Source organism: Geotrypetes seraphini, chromosome 8, assembly GCF_902459505.1.
Source record: "Geotrypetes seraphini chromosome 8, aGeoSer1.1, whole genome shotgun sequence".
Lineage (NCBI taxonomy): Eukaryota > Metazoa > Chordata > Amphibia > Gymnophiona > Dermophiidae > Geotrypetes > Geotrypetes seraphini.
In genome coordinates this window covers 190,480,495-190,499,968 of record NC_047091.1, presented here as the reverse complement: position 1 = coordinate 190,499,968, position 19,474 = coordinate 190,480,495, and the positions used below count along the sequence as shown (strand labels likewise).

Genomic DNA, 19,474 nt, shown 5'->3' with positions numbered 1-19,474 from the left:
TGTTTGGTATATGGAGTGATCATAAGATCTCATTGTAAGGTAGGCAGATGTTTGGAAATGAAAAGGATTTCCCAGAAGAACAGGAAACAGAGGCCTTAAAACGGAAATCTGTTCCTTATAGATTAAAACACAAAGCTAATAAGATGTCTGCTTTCCATATACTGTATTAGGAAGGTTAAGTAAAGGCTACAAGGATAGAAAAAGTGAAACACTGCCACCTGCTGGGAAGGAAGTCATGTGATCAACTGTGCCATTGTATTCTAAAGGATGGTAATTAATACAAATGAGGTCACATATGGTATAAATTTATTTGACTTTGATTTCTTCCTTTGGAGAGAACAGAAAATTGTATGTATTGGTTCTCCCCAGACATGAAAAGCATTAATAAACACATATTTGATTATTGCACAGCTTTTTCTCATGTCTGTGATTTGAATTCACAGAACAGAGTCTCTAGCCCAGTTATGTTGGGAGAGAAAGTCCATTCTGGCTTGAACAGGAGGGAGCCTGGTTTTGCTTTTCATTTAGGTAAATCGCTGTAATCTCTTAGTGATGAGAGCTACTCGTAAAAATATTGCAGTAGACTCTTATGTAGGGTAGATCATTTATTACTTTAAGGAGTTCAGAATCGTCACCATCCTTAGGTCCCTTCAGAGCACTGTGTCACTCTTTAGAAGTCAATATTTTCTAGCTGCAGCTGAGACACAACTTGACTTTCTACTGTTGGGGATAAAAAAAAAGAAAGGAAAGATCCTGATCAGGCCTTACTGAGAAAGGCAGATAGGATGCTTTGCAATAATATGAAGGAGAACCCACAAAATAGAAATTTTATGGTTGGGGGGACATCCCTAGAGGTATAGACTCCTGGTTAAAGGATGAACTCAAGGGATTATCTGATAATTGAGCAAGAGAAACCTGGGGGTAATCGATTTTCAGAGGATTGTGTTTGTGAGGAACTAGTTAAACTGAAGGTAGACAAAGCAATGAGGCCAGATGTTGTACCTCAGAGGCTACTGAAGGAACTTAGGGAAGTTCTGGCGGCTCCACTGACTGACCTTTTCAATGCTTTTCTAGAATCGGGAGTGGTACTGGAGAACTGGAGAAGGGCAGATTTGGTCCCTAAACTAAACTAAACCAAAGCTACAGGTCATCAACCTAAGGAAGTTTTACAACAATTAAATAAGAACTGAAAGAAATAAGAATAGAGGTTTCGTAAGAGAATTAATTTTCAAAATGTTTAGCAAATAGAAAAGTTTTAGAAATTTACGAAAAGATTGGAAAGAACTGGGGCTCCTCAAAGTTAAGTAGAGTTCATTCCATAATTGCAAAAGTTTAAAAACCAAAGATTGACTAAAGATCTTAACTCCTTTAATTCCTTTTCTGGAAGAGTTTGAATTGTTGGATGCCTCTTGCACAGGAGAATCTGTAAACGTTCCATAATAAGGGAATGAGGGGAATAAAAATACCATATAAAATTTTTAAAGAGATGCAAGCACATTTGAATTGAAATTTAAGATAAACCGGGAGCCAGTGAAGACTCAGGAGCAAAGGGGTCACATGGTCAAATTTACTTTTTCCAAAAATCAACTTTGTGGCTATATTCTGGATTAATTGTAATCTTTGGAGACAGATCTTTGTGATACCAAAGTAAATAGAATTGCAATCATCTAGTCGGGATAATATGATTGATTGGACCAGAACAGAGAAGTGTCGATGATGAAAAAGACGTCTAACCTTCCACAACATTCGTAAACTAAAAAAAGCATTTCTTGACCGAGTAGTTTATTTGATCATTGAAGGTAAGAGAGGAATCAAAAAGGACTCCCAATAGCTTAGAAGAGAACTCAATCTGCAAAGAAGTGGAAGTGGAAGTAAGGAAGAAGTAGGGAACTGCAAGCTGGTAAATCTGACTTCTGTGGTAAGTAAATTAATGGAAATGCTTTTAAAACAAAGAAGAGTGAAATTTCTGGAATCCAGGGGATTACAGGACCAGAGGCAACATGTATTCACTAGAGGCAGGTCTTGTCAGACAAATCTTATCAATTTCTTTGACTGGGCGATCAGACAATAGGAGAGCACTAGATGTGGTGTATTTATGTTTTAGCAAAGCCTATGACAATGTTCCACACAGGCGTCTAAAAAAATTAACTGGGTGTCCTCGGGCCACAAAGTGACAGACTGGGTCAGGAACTGGTTGAGTGGAAGGTGACAGAGGGTGGTGGCCAATTGATATCTCTTTGAGGAAAGGGATGTTATCAGTGGAGTAACTTAAAGTTCGGTTCTTGGGCCTGTTTGTTTTAACATTTTTGTATCATATTGCTGAAGGGCTGTCGAGTAAGATTTTCCTCTTTGCAGATGATACCAAAATCTGCAATACAGCAGACACCCCTGATGGTGTAAATAACATGAGGAAGGAACTAGTGAAGCTTGAAGAATGGTCTGAAATTTGGCAGCTAAGAAATGCAAGGTCATAAGAACATAAGACTAGCCTTATCGGGTCAGACCAATTGTCCATCAAGCCCAGTAGCCTCACAGTGGCCAATCCAGGTCACTAGTACCTGGCCAAAACCCAAGGAGTAGCAATATTCCATGCTACCGATCCAGGGCAAGCTATAGGAGGGACCTTAGGTGCTTGGGACAATCAGGCCCTAGGATCCTGTGGGTTGGGCAGGGGAGGAGCGGATCCGCCTCATTTGGACAGAGGCGGGCCTGCTGGCCAGATGGTGCGAAGACCTGTCCGGCCAACTTGCAGGTAAGCCCGAGGAGGGGTTCTGAGGTGGGAATTTCGTTGGGGGGGGTCCGGCAGGAGGGGTTGGGCACCCTCCTTCCAGCGATCTTCGGGGAGGCCGTTAGGGGGGTTCCGGGGAGGGCATTTGGAGCATTTTGTTTGGGGGGGTCCGCCAGGAGGGGTTGGGTACTCTCCTGCTTCAAATGTCGGGGGGTGGGGAGACTGGAGGCCGTAGATGCGGCCGCTATACTAATCGCGGCAGGGAGATCCCTTGCCGCGATAAAATATAGAGGCTGCGTCTACTTATCATGTAGGCCAACATTTTGCTAGCCTACATTGTAAGCGTCTCCCGCTGTTAGGGAGACGCGTAGGGCTGCCTAGATTCGCCTAAGGCTACCGCCTAGCCTTAGGCAAGCATAGGCGGGCTTGCGGGCCTCCCTAGGCTCCTGGAGGCACCTTCAATATAGGTGACCTGTCTGGGAGCATATTTTTAGAAAATGTGCCTGATTAGACGGCTGTAGGATGCCTACAGCAGCCTACAAACAGGACACACTTTGCAGAATCAGGGCCTCAATGCAGATTATTTAAATATGTATTTTGAAATCAGTAATAAAACATTTGATATATGAATGAATGGAGTAAAATCTATGGCTTCTAAGTGATTAGAAGTATTGAATTAATTGAGGCTATAGTAGTGTTAAATTTTGTCCAGTATTGTGTGTTTGTGTGTATATCTTTCTTGAGATTAAAAAATAAGAAGAAACACAAGCACTTAGACTGTTTAGGAGTGAAGAACTTATGAGCTCCACCACAGAAGAACAGGACTTGGGTGTGATTGTATGAACTTAAGGTGGCCAAACAGGTTGAAAAGGTGAAGATGAAAGCTAGAAGCATCCTATTTATGTCAGGGTTTTCTTAGCCTGAATAGCACTTGGTCACTTTTCAATGAAGGTTCTTGACAAACTATTCAAAGGCAAGGAAATAACACTCCAAATGAAGATCAGACTAGTCCAGGCACCCAATTTCTCGGTGGTCAATTACAGATACGAAGCTGGACACTATGGAAACAAGACAGAAAGAAGATTGACTCATTTGAGCTTTGGTGTTGGAGGAGGATTTTACGTGTGCCGTGGACTGCCAGAAGAACTAACAAATCGATTCTGGATGAGATCAAACCAGCTATGTCACTCAAAGCCCAAATAATGAAGTCACAACTGTCTTGTTTAGGTCACACTGTCAGAAGAGAAAGATCATTGGAGAAGGACAACGTATTTGGGACGACTGAAGGAACAAAGTGAAGAGGGCTGCCTGCAATCAGATGGCTGGACATTAAAAACAACCATGGGGATGACACTGGAGGACCTTACTGATTTCTTTTTAGATCTGTAATTCACCAAGTCACTAGGACTTAAGCATGAGTCGATGGCACCTAACTAACTTTCTTGGCCTACAGCTCCTAACGCAAAAACACACCCACATCTTGACCACGCCCACTTTTAAATATGTGCCTTGCACGACGCCTAACTGTTGTAGAATCACACCTACCAAGTTGGGTGCCAAACTTTCAATTAACTTCACTTAGTGCTAATTAAGAGTTGTTGAATGTCGACTGCCGGTGCCAACTTAGTCTATTATTCAATTTAATTAGACGCCTACATCGGCTAGGCTAACTTTAGGCACATTTGATAGAATTTGGAGGTTGGTGGCTACCTCTTTGGTGTTTAGATTTTGGACCTTTCATTTTGGAAAATGCCTGTTCACGTTGGACATCCTTGTCACGTATTTTCAAAGAGGAAATCCCAACATTTTTCCTGTTTGAAAATGGTTGTGAGACGGACTTTTTTTATTGGACATTATGGGCTGTACGTTCCAATTCCTTCAAAAATGCTCCTCTACGTACATGTAATAAGGCTGGACACTGCACGGAATGGGCTGGTTACCAGACGTCCGGATTTCCCCGGACATGTTCTCCTTTTGAGGATACGTCCGGCTTTTCAAAACCCGGCACTTTGTCCAGGTTTTGAAAAGCCTCCTCTAAATCACACCGGCAGGAGGAAATCGGCATGTGTGCGGATTCCACGCAATGATGTCACCTGCGGATTTCCTCCTGCCCGACAAGAGCAGGCAGCAGGGGGTGGGCCTGGGGGGCGGATTTTACTATAGTAAAATCTATCAACCCTATGCAGTCCATACGTATTTGCAATAAACATAAAGGGATTAGATTCAATAAACTAAACTAAACTAAGCCTTAGGTTTATATACCGCATCTTCTCCACTGAAGTGGAGCTCGACACGGTTTACAAAGTTTAAAAAATATGGGAAGAGAGAAGAGAAAGAGTTTACAAAGCATAAAAAGAGGGGATGTAAACAGGAGAAGAAATTATTATATGCTAGAGAAAAGCCAGGTTTTCAGTTGTTTTCGGAATAGTTGGAGGGAGTCCAGGTTCCGCAGCGGGACAGTGAGGTCGTTCCAGAGGCCGGTGATTTTGGAGAGGAGGGATCTACCCAGTTTACCTGCGTGGAGGATGCCGTGTAGAGAGGGGAAGGATAGTTTATGTCTGTGGGCAGATCTGGTGGTAGTTGGTGTCGGGGCGAGGAAGGATAGAGGGATTAGGGGCGGAAGGATGCCGTGAATGATCTTGAAAGCCAGGCAGGAGCATTTGAAATGAATTCTGGAAAGTACTGGGAGCCACTGAAGATTGGTAAGTAGAGGGGAGACGTGGTCATATTTGCGTTTAGCAAAAATCAGCTTAGCCGCAGTGTTCTGGATAAGCTGGAGTCTGCGAAGACTTTTTTTCGTTAGGCCTAAGTAGTTGCATCTGAACGGAAAATCAATGTGAACTAACTATCATAGAAGAGAAAACTGGCTAAAAGGTTCCTATTTTAATGGAAAGAATCTTTTGTATTCGAACTCCTGCTGAGCTGAGAAGAACTGCAACAAAACCTTCTCCCTAAGCCTATGCGCACTGCGCCATTAGCGGCTCCACATTCCCAGCCCGCTGAGCTCTTAACGTGAACCCTAATTAACTTTGCTAAAAATACTGCCTCTTAGGTTCCCTTCGGTGAAAACAGCATAATGTTCATCTCATTGAAAAGTCATTTCAGATTTTAAGGCCTGCAGAGAGTCTATTCATTTCCTTTTTCCAGCCTCCCACCCCCAGAAAATGCATTTTCTATAGGGCTTTCTTCAAAGTCATGTGCAAACGTGTGGACTAGCGAGCAGGGTCACCCCCGAGGCAGCTACACAATCAAGCTCTAATGTCTGTGGCCTAAAACGTTCACCTTCCATCATTTCTCTAAACCTCGGCAAAAAGATTGCAAATGGCTCCTGGCTATTTACTGTTAGTCACCGAAAAACTACCAAAGACAAGAGCACTGGAAACCATACAAATATAAGAATAGCCCTACTGGGTCAGACTAGCCCAGTCTCTTGTTTCCAACAGTGGCCAATTGGGGTCCCAAGTACCTGGCAGAAACCCAAAGAGTACCAACATTCCATGCTACCAATTCCAGGGCAAGCATTGGCTTCCCCTACGTCTGTCTCAATAGCATAAGAACAGAAGAATAGCCAAATGGGTCAGACCAGTGATCCATCCAGCCCAGTATCCTGTTTCCAATAGTGGCCAATCCAGGTCACAAGTACTTGGCAGTAGCAACATTCCAAAATCTCAGAGTAAGCAAGATTCCAGAACCCCAAATAGTACCAACATTCCATGCGGAATCCCCAAAGAGTAGCAAGATTCCATGTGACTGATTCCAGGGCAAGCAGTGGCTTCCCCTACGTCTGTCTCCATAGCATAAGAACATAAGACTAGCCATACTGGGACAGCCCAGTGGTCAATCATCTAGTCCAATATCCTGTTTCCACGGTGACCAATCCAGATCACAAGTGTCTGGAAGAAACCCAAAGAGTAGCAACATTCTAGAGCTGAGATTGTGATGTCATACAGTATAATCTCATTATAATGGACTTGCTTATAACGGAACCTCACCTATAGCTGGGTCAGACCAGTGGTCCATCGTGCCCAGCAGTCGGCTCACGGGGCGGCCCTCTGGTCAAAGACCAGCACCCTTAGACTAGCCCTACCTGTATAAAGACAATCAAGTACAGTAGTTCCAAGTCTTTGCAATTTGGATCCCAGACCCAGCGCCAAGAGTAGACAAATTTGCACCAACTGTAATGGTGTAAATCTGTTGTGTCCTCTATCCATGCACATGTCTATTTTCTAAAATATACACATACTCTGCTCCCCCCTCCCTCACTACACCCCCGTGAGTCCTGAAAAAGCAAGCACAATCTGATAAATCAGGTCACAGAACTCACTGGCGGCTTTTTGAAGAGCTGCGAAGACCTTTCTCTTCAACTGAAGGTCTATCTGCAGACAATCTCCTCTGGATTCTCCCCTTCCAACAATCACAAGTTGGCGACTGCTCAGGTCCAATTTACTGTAACTTCTCCAGGAATTTTCTATGAATATCTCTACTTCCAGGCTTGTCCTCAAATTACTGTATCGTCAAACGTTCTTTCCAATGTAACCGGGAGGAGGGTCTAGAAATCGAATTAAATAAATAAATAAGAACCACTTTTCATATGTAAGGCAGGATGTACAGAAGGAAAAGGCTTTATAAAGTTACCCTCGCGGTATCCGTATGCCGAGGAGCTTCTACTTGGAATGTTTCTCCTAAAAAATGCAACAGACTAGGTGGAGTCCAACGCTTAGGCTGCATTGCTGGAGATCCAGGACTATGGGCCCGTGGTACGTAAAGACACGGGGCCTGGAAACAGCATTAGATGTCTGCCTCAGTAGATGATGCAAGGGTCTCGCAAGCTTCACGGGCAGAAGAGGAAGGAAAGTAGAAACTCAGTAAATGAATCGTGCAAATGCCAGCTGTCAGTTTCAAAGGGAAGTGAACCGAGAGAAATAGCAGAAACCTGAATATCTTTATTGAATGTAATTATGCTTCTGGTGAGAGGTACTTCAGAAATACTCCTGGGGTATAATTAGCATATGATAGGCAAGGCATGCTGAATCATTCCACTCCATCTTCATTATAATATTGATTGAAACCTTTGAGGAATTTCTCCACCCAGGTAGCTGTGTTTGCTAACAGGTGATCTGCTTTTTCAGGAGACCGGCTGTCTTCCTCCTGACATAACAAGATTACTCACCCCACTGAAGTCCCACCGCTCCCGGAGTGAGGTCCCACTTCATTACTGCTTTAATAAATGGCATTATAACACTCCGGCATGCACTTCACATAAACTCAGATACTGTATATGCAAACGAGTGCTATAATTGAACGGTATTATGTACGCAGACGAGAATCCAGGAAATTTAGGAAAGAGAGACATGCAATCTGGGTGAAGTGAAGGCGCAGTGTCGGTCCCAAGACATTAATCAGATGCCCTTTATCAATGAAGCAGGGGTTCTAAACCCAGTCCTCGGGACACACCCAGCCCGTCAGGGTTTCACCATACCCACAATGAATATGCATGAGATAAATTTGTATGCACTACCGCAAACATAAAACTAGGCGGCAAATCTAAGCAGTTTACAATAGAAAAAATTAAAATAAACCCCCCCCCAAAAATTAAATAGGGAAAAAATGTAAAGAAAAACCAATTAAGAACATGGAGAAAGAGGGAAGCAGGGATTACAATGGAAATGAAAAGGTTGGGGAAGGAATTTGGAGAAGATTCAGTTTTGTCTGAATTAATTCACATATACTAGAGCAGTGTTTTTCAACCTTTTTACACCTATGGACCGGCAGAAATAAAAGAATTATTTTGTGGATACTGGGCTAAGTCGTGGGCCAGAGCCCGCCCATCTCTACCCAATCTCTATCCCAGACCCCGCCCCCATAATAGTACTAATTGCACCTTGCACGTCCCTTGCACGTCCCTTGCACGTTGCAACGTCAGAGAGAAGGCTTCCGCTTCAAGCGCAGGATGCCCATAGGAGCCACCGAATCAGTTAGGAAGAGGGAGCTGGCTTGAAGATAACGCTGCATCGATCGCACCGTGGACCAGCGGTTGAAGAACACTGTTTTGGGCCTGATGCACGTGCTGGCCCTGTGGACCGGCATTGGTCCGTGGACCGGTGGTTGAAGAACACTGTACTAGAGGAAACGGATCTTTCAGCGAGTACAAGAAGCTTTTTGTAAATTGTATCTAGGTATGAAAGTAATTGTATGTATGTTTTTAGATCTGTATAAGTTTGTCTCTCCTGTTTGAAAATGGAGGTGTTTTTTTTTTTCTATATATTGTCTATTTGTAAACCGCTTGGACCTGTTGTAAGAACAAGCGCTATAACAAGTTTTAATAAAACATGAACAATGTGGTAAGGGAGGGAACAAAGAATTTAATTCTGCCCACACGGAAGAAAAGAAGCCACCAGGAGGAAGTAAGTGAAGAGCTAAAGGCCAAAGAGAAGCTGTACGCCTTTAATTGTGCCTTGAACGTTGCAAATGATTTTTCTGAACGAAGGTAAAAAGGCCAAGAATTCCAGAGAGTAGGAGCCATAACACAGAATGAAGATTCCTAGGGAAATCCCCAAAAAGTTGTCTAAATGAGGGAATGACTTGTAACTGCTGTTGTGAGGAGCCTGACGGCCTCTTTTACAAAGCCACACGGCAACAGCCCCGAAGCCCTTTAAATCTCTATGGGCTTCGGGGCCATTAGCACAGCGCGGCTTTGCAAAAGTCCTCGAGAGAATCTGGTGGGAAAGGATATTATATTTAAAGGGGATGCGATATGACACTGGAAGCGGTGAGATGTGATGGGACAAAGGAGGTCCAGGTGTGCTGGGCACCTCCATAAGACGGAATCATTATCAACTTATTTTTTCTTTGAAAGCTTTCTGCCAGGTCTGTGGCCTTTGAACATAAGCAGGTTACAGAGAATTGCACCGGATTGTTTTGATCAAATGTCAATATAAAACACTTTTAAAACAATCATAAACTGGTAAAGATTGGAAAAATTAGCCACTGCTCGATCCAGAAAGCTTGCTTTTCAGTCAAGGTTATACCTTGAGCAATCACGGATAGAAGTCACTGCTGTCATCTTGAATTTTTATACCGTATGATCCATTAAACGCAGAAGGCATCACGCGGATCGGAGGCCTCTTCTGTTGCTGCAGTGTTTAAATCCCCAGCCTGGCTGCAGAATCCCATTATCTCATTTTTCTTACCAGCTTTAATAATAGAAAAGTCCTAAAACCCTCCAGGGCTTCTGCATAACTGGCTCATTTAGACACTTCTCAGGTAGTTGTCTTACAACACACTAGAGCCATGTTTAAATGAAACATTTCATCTAAACACACTCTTTTGTGCCTCACTGCTTAATTATAGCCAACGAGATGCCTTCCGTTATAGGAACAAAGCTATCCTGCTTGCCAGAACTCATATGTTCTCTTCTGGAAGTTTCTATTAAAATCCGGCATCCGTACGTTACTGTATTTTCCATATAGAATGCATTAGTCACCCTTTAACAAGTCTTATGAGGAATTCCCAGAAAATGGCCAGAAGAGGGGCTGCTCTGGTGACAGTGGTTTAGACTGGGATGAACTGATTCCCAGATGAGGTCCTTCCACTTTGTAGGGACTGGGATGTTGTTCCAAGTTTCATTTAAAATTTGATAAAATGCTTATATAAAATTTTCAAAGCGATATACATCAATAAAAATACACAGATAGGAACATATAATCGATAGATTTTAACCATGACAAAACTGGACGGTAGGGTAAAAGGGAAGAACTATTATTTTTTATAAGAAAAGAACAAGTAGTGGGAAAAACATTAGGGATGGGGGTTACTGGTAACCAAAGGTTTATTCTTGGTGTTAGTTAAGTTTTTTTTTTAAATAGGTTTTTTGATTAATCGCTTAATCATACTTCTAAGCGAAATGTTGGAAAAAGATGTATCGTATTTTTCGTTCTATAAGATGCACCTATCCATAAGACACCCCCCCCCCCCTTGTAGAGGAGGAAAAACCAAGGAAAAAACTTCTTACTCTACAGGGGGGGGGGGTGTCTAGTGCTGGGAAGCCTGAAGCAACCTGCCCACAGCCCACAGCTCGAAGCCACCCGCAACCCCCGGTACCTTTTTAAAGTTGAGGTGCGACACTGGTGCGCGACCTTTACGCTTCCTGCCTGGTCCTGCGCCACTCAGTGATTGGCTGAATGGAGCGGGACCAGGCAAGAAGCGCAAAGGTCGCACTCCTACGTCACACTGTTCTGCTATGAAAGCCAGCTGTCCAGCAGGAGAGCACACTGGACCACTGCAACTTTAAACAGGTAACGGGGGGGGGGGGGGGAGAGGTGTATTCACTCCATAAGATGCACCCACTTTTGCGTCTTATGGAGCAAAAAATACGGTAAATCTAGGTTTAAATTAATTTCCAAAGGCGTCATTAAAAATGAAGCGGTATCCATAATCATCACACAACAGAAGCAACTAGAAACCAGGTTTAGAGCTCATGAGTTGAAAAATCCCTGCCCTGTGGCTAAGTGAATGAAAACATGGCACTGGATTCCAGACAAGGGCACTGGAGCTGGTACACCAAACATTTCACCCCGACTCCTACTGATACTTTACATTTTTTGTTCTGGATCTAAGTACTGGTAAATATGATGAGAGGACATAGGATGAAGTAAAGAGATGTTAGGAAATACTTTTTTACAGAAAGGGTGGTAGATGCATGGAACAGTCTCCTGGAAGAGGTGGTGGAGACAGAGACTGTGTCTGAATTCAAAAGAGCCTGGGATAGGCAGTGGAATCTCTCGGAGAGAGAAAGAGATGATGGTTACTGTGGATGGGCCATTTGGCCTTTATCTGCCATCATGTTTCTATAATCATAAAGCCCTATGACATCACAATGCGGGTGTAAAGAGCTTTAGCCAATAGGAAGAAGAGATGCAAATGTTAAGAGCCTTAGCCAATAGGGAGAGGAGGAGATAGTGGATGCTGCGGATGGGCCATTTGGCCTTTATCTGCCATCATGTTTCTATAACCATAAAGCCCTGTGACATCACAATGCAGGTGTAAAGAGCTTTAGCCAATAGGAAGAGGAGATGCAAATGTTAAGAGCCTTAGCCAATAGGGAGAGGAGGAGATAGTGGATGCTGCGGATGGGCCATTTGGCCTTTATCTGCGATCACGTTTCTATGTTTCTAAATATAACTTACCGGTAAGTATCTTGCAAGTCTTCCCTAGAACATTTATTTAAGAAAAATTGTATTTTTCCAAAATCTTTCCAGTTATAAAGCTTCTCTTTTCAATGAGTAGAATTCCTCTCGCCTGGAGACCATGTTGGAGAGACATTTGAGAGACTGATTCACCTCTGATAGCCCTCAAAAAATGTCTTTATAGTGCTCGGATAGTTAGTTTTGATAATTGGACATAGAAACCACCAGCAAAATTTTTCCTTACTGGACTCTGCAAATTTATCTTGTTAGGTTAGGTGCCATCGACTCGTGTTCAAGTCCTAGCGACTTGATGAATTACACATCTAAAAAGAAATCGGTGTGAACAAAATAAGACAGTCATCGCTTCATCATTTCGGCTTTGAGTGACATAGTTGGTTTGATCTCTTCCAGGATCGATTCGTTAGTTCTGCTGACAGTCTTTGGCGTGCATAATATCCTTCTCCAGCACCAAAGCTCAAATGAGTCAATCTTCTTTCTGTCTTGTTTCTGTAGTGTCCAACTTTCGTATCCGTAATTGACCACTGAGAAAATGAGTGCGTGGACAAGTCTGATCTTCGTTTGAAGTGTTACCTCCTTGCCTTTGAATACTTTGTCAAGAGCCTTCATTGAAGAGTGACCAAGTGCTATTCTACAGAGTATTTCCTCCCTGCTAGTTGCTTCTTTATTTACAAAAGAGCCCAGAAGAGTGAAATCCTTTACAACTTCTATCAACTTCAAGCTCATAATCATCATCTTCGTCTTGTTTATGTTCAGTTCTAATCCCATGTTATGACTTTCGGCTTCGACTTTTCTCATGTCTTCTTTGCTGCTGGTGATGAGCGTTGTATCATCTGCATAGCGCAGGTTGTTTATATTTCGGCCATCAGCTTTGAAACCAATGATCTCTTCTTCCAAATTTGCTTTTCTGAAGATTTATCTTACACCTATTCATTAAGGATATTCTGAAATCCTGGTTGGCTATGTTGTGTCCCAAGGACTGGGTTGGGAACCCTTGGCATGGACTGTGTTGGGGTCTCTATCAAATATGGTTCCAGGTTGTGAATTTGAGAGAAATAGATGGAGAGCAAAATATTGAGATCTGAATTAACCTTGGGAGGAAAGGAATTTGGTGTGATATGTGAGTGGGAAGTAGGGTAGGATGGTATAGGGAGAAGCACTTCTTAAGTTTCTCCTTATCCCCTTTAAAAAGGAATGAAATATTGGCTTCATTATGGAGAGGAGGCCAGTGAAAGTCTTGCTGATGTAGGTTAATAAGGTAAATTAAGGTTCTTGCGCTTTGGGGCTGTGGGTTAGAACAGCTGTTTTCATTTCACTTATATTAAACTTTCTCATTTGGTGCTCTGTGCCAGTGCATATGAGAAAGAAAACGTAATATGTGAGAATGAGGCATTTTCCAAGAGTAGATTAAAATGAAACTATATCTAAAGATTTGTAAACACCGGGGGGGGGGGGAGGGGGGGGTTTAGGAAAAAAGCCAGAAAAGCAGCAAACACATAACAAGAATATAATGTGTCTATGAAAAGCATCACCACGCAAACACATGCACTATACCGTGGTGCTCGACAATTAATGATGAAGGTCTTAATTCGGTAGTAGGAAGGGAAGAGAACCAAGGCAACATTTATAAAGACTCATTACAAGGAGAAGGATTACTAACCATTAAAACACAAAATACACAGCCCAACATTTCTTCCTCCAGCACTAGGAAATTAAAAGAACGGCTGTTGGGGTCCTCTTAGACTGGGGAACAACAGCCTTGATGCATCCGTCTACTCGTCACCAGAAAGAGCATTTGGCAATGGAACTTTTCATCTTTCATTTTATGATCGAAACATTCAAGATATTGAAGGGAATTGACTTAGTAAAGAAAGAGAGATTGTTCACCTTCTCCAAAGTGAAGAGAACGAGAGGGCACTCACTAAAGTTAAAAGGGGATAGATTCCATACAAACATAAGGAAGTTCTTCTTCACCCAGGGAGAGGTAGAAAACTGGAACGCTCTTCCAGAGGCTATTATAGGGGAAAGCACCCTTCAGGGATTCAAGAAAGGGTTAGATAAGTTCCTGCTGGATCAGAACATACGCAGGTAAGGCTGATAGACTCAAATAGGGCACAGGTCTTTGACCCAAGGGCCGCCACGTGAGCAGACTGCTGGGCACGATGGACCACTGGTCTGACCCAGCAGCGGCAAATCTTACGTTCTTATGACAAGAACAAACCACCTACACAGCAAATAGGGTGATGACACCAAATATGAAAAAAACCCAAAGATAAAAATAATACAAAGCAAAATTAAAGTTAATAACCTCTCTCTATTATGCCCCCAGCAAAGAGGGAGGAAAAAAGGAAATGTAATTATCCAATACCCAATTCCACACCCATGTATACAATCGTACACCAGCTAAAGGGGAACCACAATTTGATTACACAGAAATATTTTCATAAGAAATGTCTTCAAGTGAGAAGAGGAAGGAAATATAGGGGTCCTTTTTACTAAGCCTTAGTAGGCCCTTCTGTGGGTTTTCCCTGCACGCAATGGCCATTTCTCCTACTAATGACTGAGCGCTAATGTGCAAATCCAAGCTAGCTTCAATTGCTCACAATACGCTACTTTCCCCTCGACCCTGAAGAAAGTTTCCATGTCGGGAGAGGTGGTTTAACGGAAGATAGAAGAATAAGCATAAGCTAAGTGAAAAATATTTTGAAAAAAGAAATTTTAAAAATCAATAAAAGCTGGATCGATGCAGACTTGAGCAAACGGAAGGATGATGAGCCCGTTTGCATTCTGAAGATCCATACCAAAAAAAATCTTTTCAGAAGCTGCTATACTGTAGTTTCAAGTAAATTGTGACCCATTGAAGCTAGTATGATTCGTTTGGATTTGCTATTTAAGTGTTAGATTGAGTGGCCATGAATAAAAACGATCACAGGAGCACTGACGGACATCTGCCCCGATTCTAAACAGGTCACCTAAAAAAGTCAGGGCTAAACGAGATTGTATAAAAGGCGCACGTTATAGAATCATTAGGCGACACTACGCATGTCAATTTTAAGCGCATTGTATTTATGCCAGGGTTTTAAGAACATAAGAATTGCCATACTGGGACAGACAGAAGGTCCATCAAGTCCAGTATCCTGTTTCCAACAGTGGACAACCCCAGGTCCCAAGTACCAGACAGAAACCCAAAGAGTAGCAACATTCCAGAGCTGAGATTGTGATGTCATAATGCCTCATTCCACCAATGCCTAAAAGCTGACCTCAACAGTGATGTCACAATGGCTGGCTCACATAAGAACCTAAGAGTTGCCTTACTGGGACAGACCGAAGGTCCATCAAGTCCAGTATCCTGTTTCCAACAGTGGACAACCCCAGGTCCCAAGTACCAGACAGAAACCCAAAGAGTAGCAACATTCCAGAGCTGAGATTGTGATGTCATAATGCCTCATTCCACCAATGCCTAAAAGCTGACCTCAACAGTGATGTCACAATGGCTGGCTCACATAAGAACCTAAGAGTTGCCTTACTGGGACAGACCGAAGGTCCATCAAGTCCAGTATCCTGTTTCCAACAGTGGACAACCCCAGGTCCCAAGTACCAGACAGAAACCCAAAGAGTAGCAATATTCCAGAGCTGAGATTGTGATGTCATAATGCCTCATTCCACCAATGCCTAAAAGCCGACCTCAGCAGTGATGTCACAATGGCTGGCTCACATAAGAACCTAAGAGTTGCCTTACTGGGACAGACCGAAGGTCCATCAAGTCCAGTATCCTGTTTCCAACAGTGGCTAACCCAGGTCCCAAGTACCTAGCTAGATCCCAAGTAGTAAAACAGAATTTATGCTGCTTATCCTCGAAATAAGCGGTGGATTTCCCCAAGCCATCTCAATAATGGCCTATGGACTTCTCGTTTAGGAAATGAACTAAACCTTTTTTAAACCCTGCTAAGCTAACTGATAATGATGGTTGTGGCAGATGACAGTGAAAGAGGTAAGGGCATGAGAGCTAGGGGGAAATAACCCTATAGTGCCCCCTTCCCTTATTTTGCTTAATGGTTAATTCAGGGCTGATTCGGACCCAGCACATATCAAGGGATCCAGCAATAGCCTTCTTTTCCTTTACACCCACACACGATGGTGACTTATCAGGAAGAATTTTTTTAATGTATGTTCTTGCAAGAATCAGCACAAATCAAACAGAAAAGGGAACATCAATTATTTGTTCCTGTCAAGATAATTAACCGGGTAGGACAGGCTGACAGTGCGATTCCTGGATTTTCGCTGGCTTATAACTGGATGGTGCGGCTGAAAATCTAGGAAGTCCAGAGCTGGAGACACGGCAGACCTGGAAGTTCTCCAGGCTGGGAAACTCAAAATCGAGAGAGCATCAAAGGTGATGGGCGGAGTTATAGACTCAGATCTTACCTTTGCTGAGCAGATCAATCCACTGGTTAGGCCCTTTTTTTTCAGACTGAGGCAACTGAGAGTGATAAGATCTGTTCCGAGTCAGACCAACTTCAGGATAATTGAGCAGGCAGTCTCGCTCCCTTACTTGGACTACTGTCATTCCTTGTTGACAAAGAATATGGGAGATTGCAGCTACTCCAAAATACGGCTGCCAGACTAATCTATCAGCGGAGCAAATTCGAGAGTCATGCCGCTCTTAAGCGAACTACACTGGCTGCCCATAAAGAAAAGAATTTGGTATAAAATGGCAGCCATTTACATACTCTCTTCTCAACTTGAGATCAATGCAATGTTTTAAACCAGTGGTCTCAAACTCGCGGCCCGCCAGGTACTATTTTGAGGCCCTCGATATGTTTACCATAATCACAAAAGTAAAATAAAACAGTTTCTTGATCAAATGTCTCTTTAGCTATAAATGACAATATTATTATTAAGATTTAGCCAAAAGGAAAGATTTATAAGCTATAAAGAGTTTTTACCTCATGCAAAACTGTCATTTCTTTAATAAGACATTAACTATTTTTTCTGAGGACCTCCAAGTACCGACAAATCCAAAATGTGGCCCTGCAAAGGATTTGAGTTGGAGACCACTGTTTTAAACCAACCTTCCCTTCTCCTCTGCACGAATTCCGAAAGAAATCACATGAATCCACCTTCGCATTCCAAGGACCCCAAATTTGGAATGGCCTCCCACAGCACCTGCGTCAACTGGACCCAGGTGAAGACTCGTCTCTTCTCTTTGAACCAATAGCTCAAAATCTTATGGTAAACTTCACAGAACGGGTGGTCGATCATTGGAACAAACTCCCTCTGCAGGTGATTGAGGCCAAAAGTAAATGAGATATTCACGTAGGATCTCTAAGGATGTAAAGGGGGGTGGGTCATGAGAGTGGGCAGACTTGATGGGCTATGGCCCTTTTCTGCTGTCATCTTCTATGTTTCTACTTTGAATCCTTGATGCATACCAAGGTGTCCAGCATCTCCCCCTTCACCTTCCCCCTCCTAAGGCAGCCAGCATCTCCCTCCTTTTATCCCCCCTGCCCCCACTACCCTGCACCAAATGTCACTTTATTGACCCTCCAAATCCACATAACCTTAGCCTACATCGAACCTGGCCCAGGGCCTTGAACAGACGTCCGGATAGGCTCCTACAGGGACCAGGCTAACTCTATATTAATGATGTTGCACTAGGCAGATCCCTAGGCCACCTAGTGGTCGGGGGCAACGGACCTTGATGTCTCTGCAATAAGAACAGGATTCAAATGTTACCTACAATGATTCTAACATTGCACACACAAAGATTTCCTTCTTTGTCCTGTACAGTGCCGTGTACACTGCCGGCTGGTGAAACGGGCGCTTACCTGCAGGTCGGCGGACGTGCAAGCGGACAGAGGCCGGCTCCGATCCCCCGGCATCTCGCCTTCAGCCCGGCCAAACGAAGAATCGAATCGTAGGAACCCCGAACGTCTTTCGAGCATTGCACGGCTAAAGCTTCCCCGTTGCCCGGGGTTACCGCTGCAACACATCCTACGGCACGGAGAGGTGCAGCCGCCTTGCTTCCTCTTTGCTTGTTCCTACTGGGGTCACATTTCTTCCTCAATTATCAGGTTTTGGGAAGGGACTGAAACCGATTCTGTCTTATTCCCGATTTGTTCTGTAAATATTTGGTAACTGAGCCAAACACCAAAGATTTTCTGGATTTCAAAAACCCGTACTGGATGGACCCCAGCGCTGGGCGGGAGCAGCTGAGAGAATAGGCCTGCCCACCTCTGGTGGTAGCTTCAGGGGATCCCCAGGCCCCACCGTCTATAACTTTGTTTATGTCAGGCAGGAGGACTAATGCTTAAATGGCAGCTCCAGCAGTGGGACAGATGTCTACAGGGAAGTAGGGTCTGAGCCCTGAAAATAAGAATAACAGGTACGAGGGGGCATTCGGAGAAACTGAAGGGAGATAGGTTCAAAACAAATGCAAGGAAGTTTTTTTTCACCCAGAGGGTCGTGGACACTTGGAATGCGCTACCGGAGGAAGTGATCAAGCAGAGTACAGTACAGGGATTCAAACAGAGACTGGATGGATTCCTGAGGGATAAGGGGATCGTGGGATACTGAGAAAGCTAACCAGAAAATATATGCAGAAACCCAACCTGGTCGTGCAGGCAAGACCGGAGGGCTAGGACTTTGATAGGAAGATAGGACTCAATTAGGAAACCAAGGAGACATGGGGGCCCCTTCTGGTGATTTAGACAGGTCGTGACCTGTTTGGGCCGCCGCGGGAGCGGACTGCTGGGCAGGATGGACCTATGGTCTGACCCGGCGGAGGCACTGCTTATGTTCTTATATGTTCTTATATACCGCCATAACCAGAGAGTTCTAGGCGGTTTACATCAATTAGATTAGGATCCGCATTGACATGCAGATTTACAACAAATTTATCGGATTTACAACAAATTTAGCCAAACTTGGCAGATGAAGAAGGAAGAGGGTAGAAGAAGGGGACGATAGAGGCTATCATGGAGGAGAAAATAAGCCGAGCGAGGTGCCCGGAGATTACCGGAAGGGTCGCTTAAGGGTCTTGTTTGCTGAATAGGTAAGTTTTGAGTACTTTTCTGAAGCCGAGCAACTATGCCTATTTTATACCACATTCGTATGGACTGGTTAGAGCTCCAGCCTCAGCACTCTGAGGTTCTGGGTTCAAACCCTGGGCAAGTCACTTAACCCCCCCACCCCATCGCCCCAGGTACATTAGAGAGATTGTGAGCCCACTGGGACAGACAGGGAAAAATGCTTGAGTACCTGAATAAATTCATGTAAACCATTCTGAGTGTGAAAAGTTTCTGCCTCTGATCACCAGAGCTGGTATTGTGACATCATAATGTCTCATTCCACCAATAAGAGTCAACCTCAGCAGTGACGTCACAATGGCTTCATTGTCCTAGGCTTGGCTCTCTTCTGACATTGTATTGGAAAAGAGTGTGGCCCAGTGGTTAAAGCTGCAGCCTCAGCGCCCCCCTCAGGTTGCTCCTCGTGACCCTGGACAAGTCACTTAATCCCCTCCCCCACTGAGAGATTGTGAGCC

The 19,474-nt window shown here is 43.7% G+C and overlaps 1 protein-coding gene across 3 annotated transcripts in view; it reads right to left on the bottom strand.

The window, feature by feature from the left end:
• Positions 1-18,061, bottom strand: part of CCDC60 (coiled-coil domain containing 60) — a 111,932-nt gene extending 93,871 nt beyond the window's left edge. For 2 of the 3 annotated variants that reach the window (XM_033953879.1, XM_033953880.1), the window contains exon 1: positions 17,760-18,060. In XM_033953879.1, the coding sequence (XP_033809770.1) occupies positions 17,760-17,924 (165 nt within the window). In that variant the 5' untranslated portion in view covers positions 17,925-18,060. Of the gene's footprint in view, positions 1-17,759 lie in introns of all 3 variants that reach the window. The other variant, XM_033953881.1, reaches the window with a different exon arrangement.
• Positions 18,062-19,474: the final 1,413 nt, after the last annotated feature.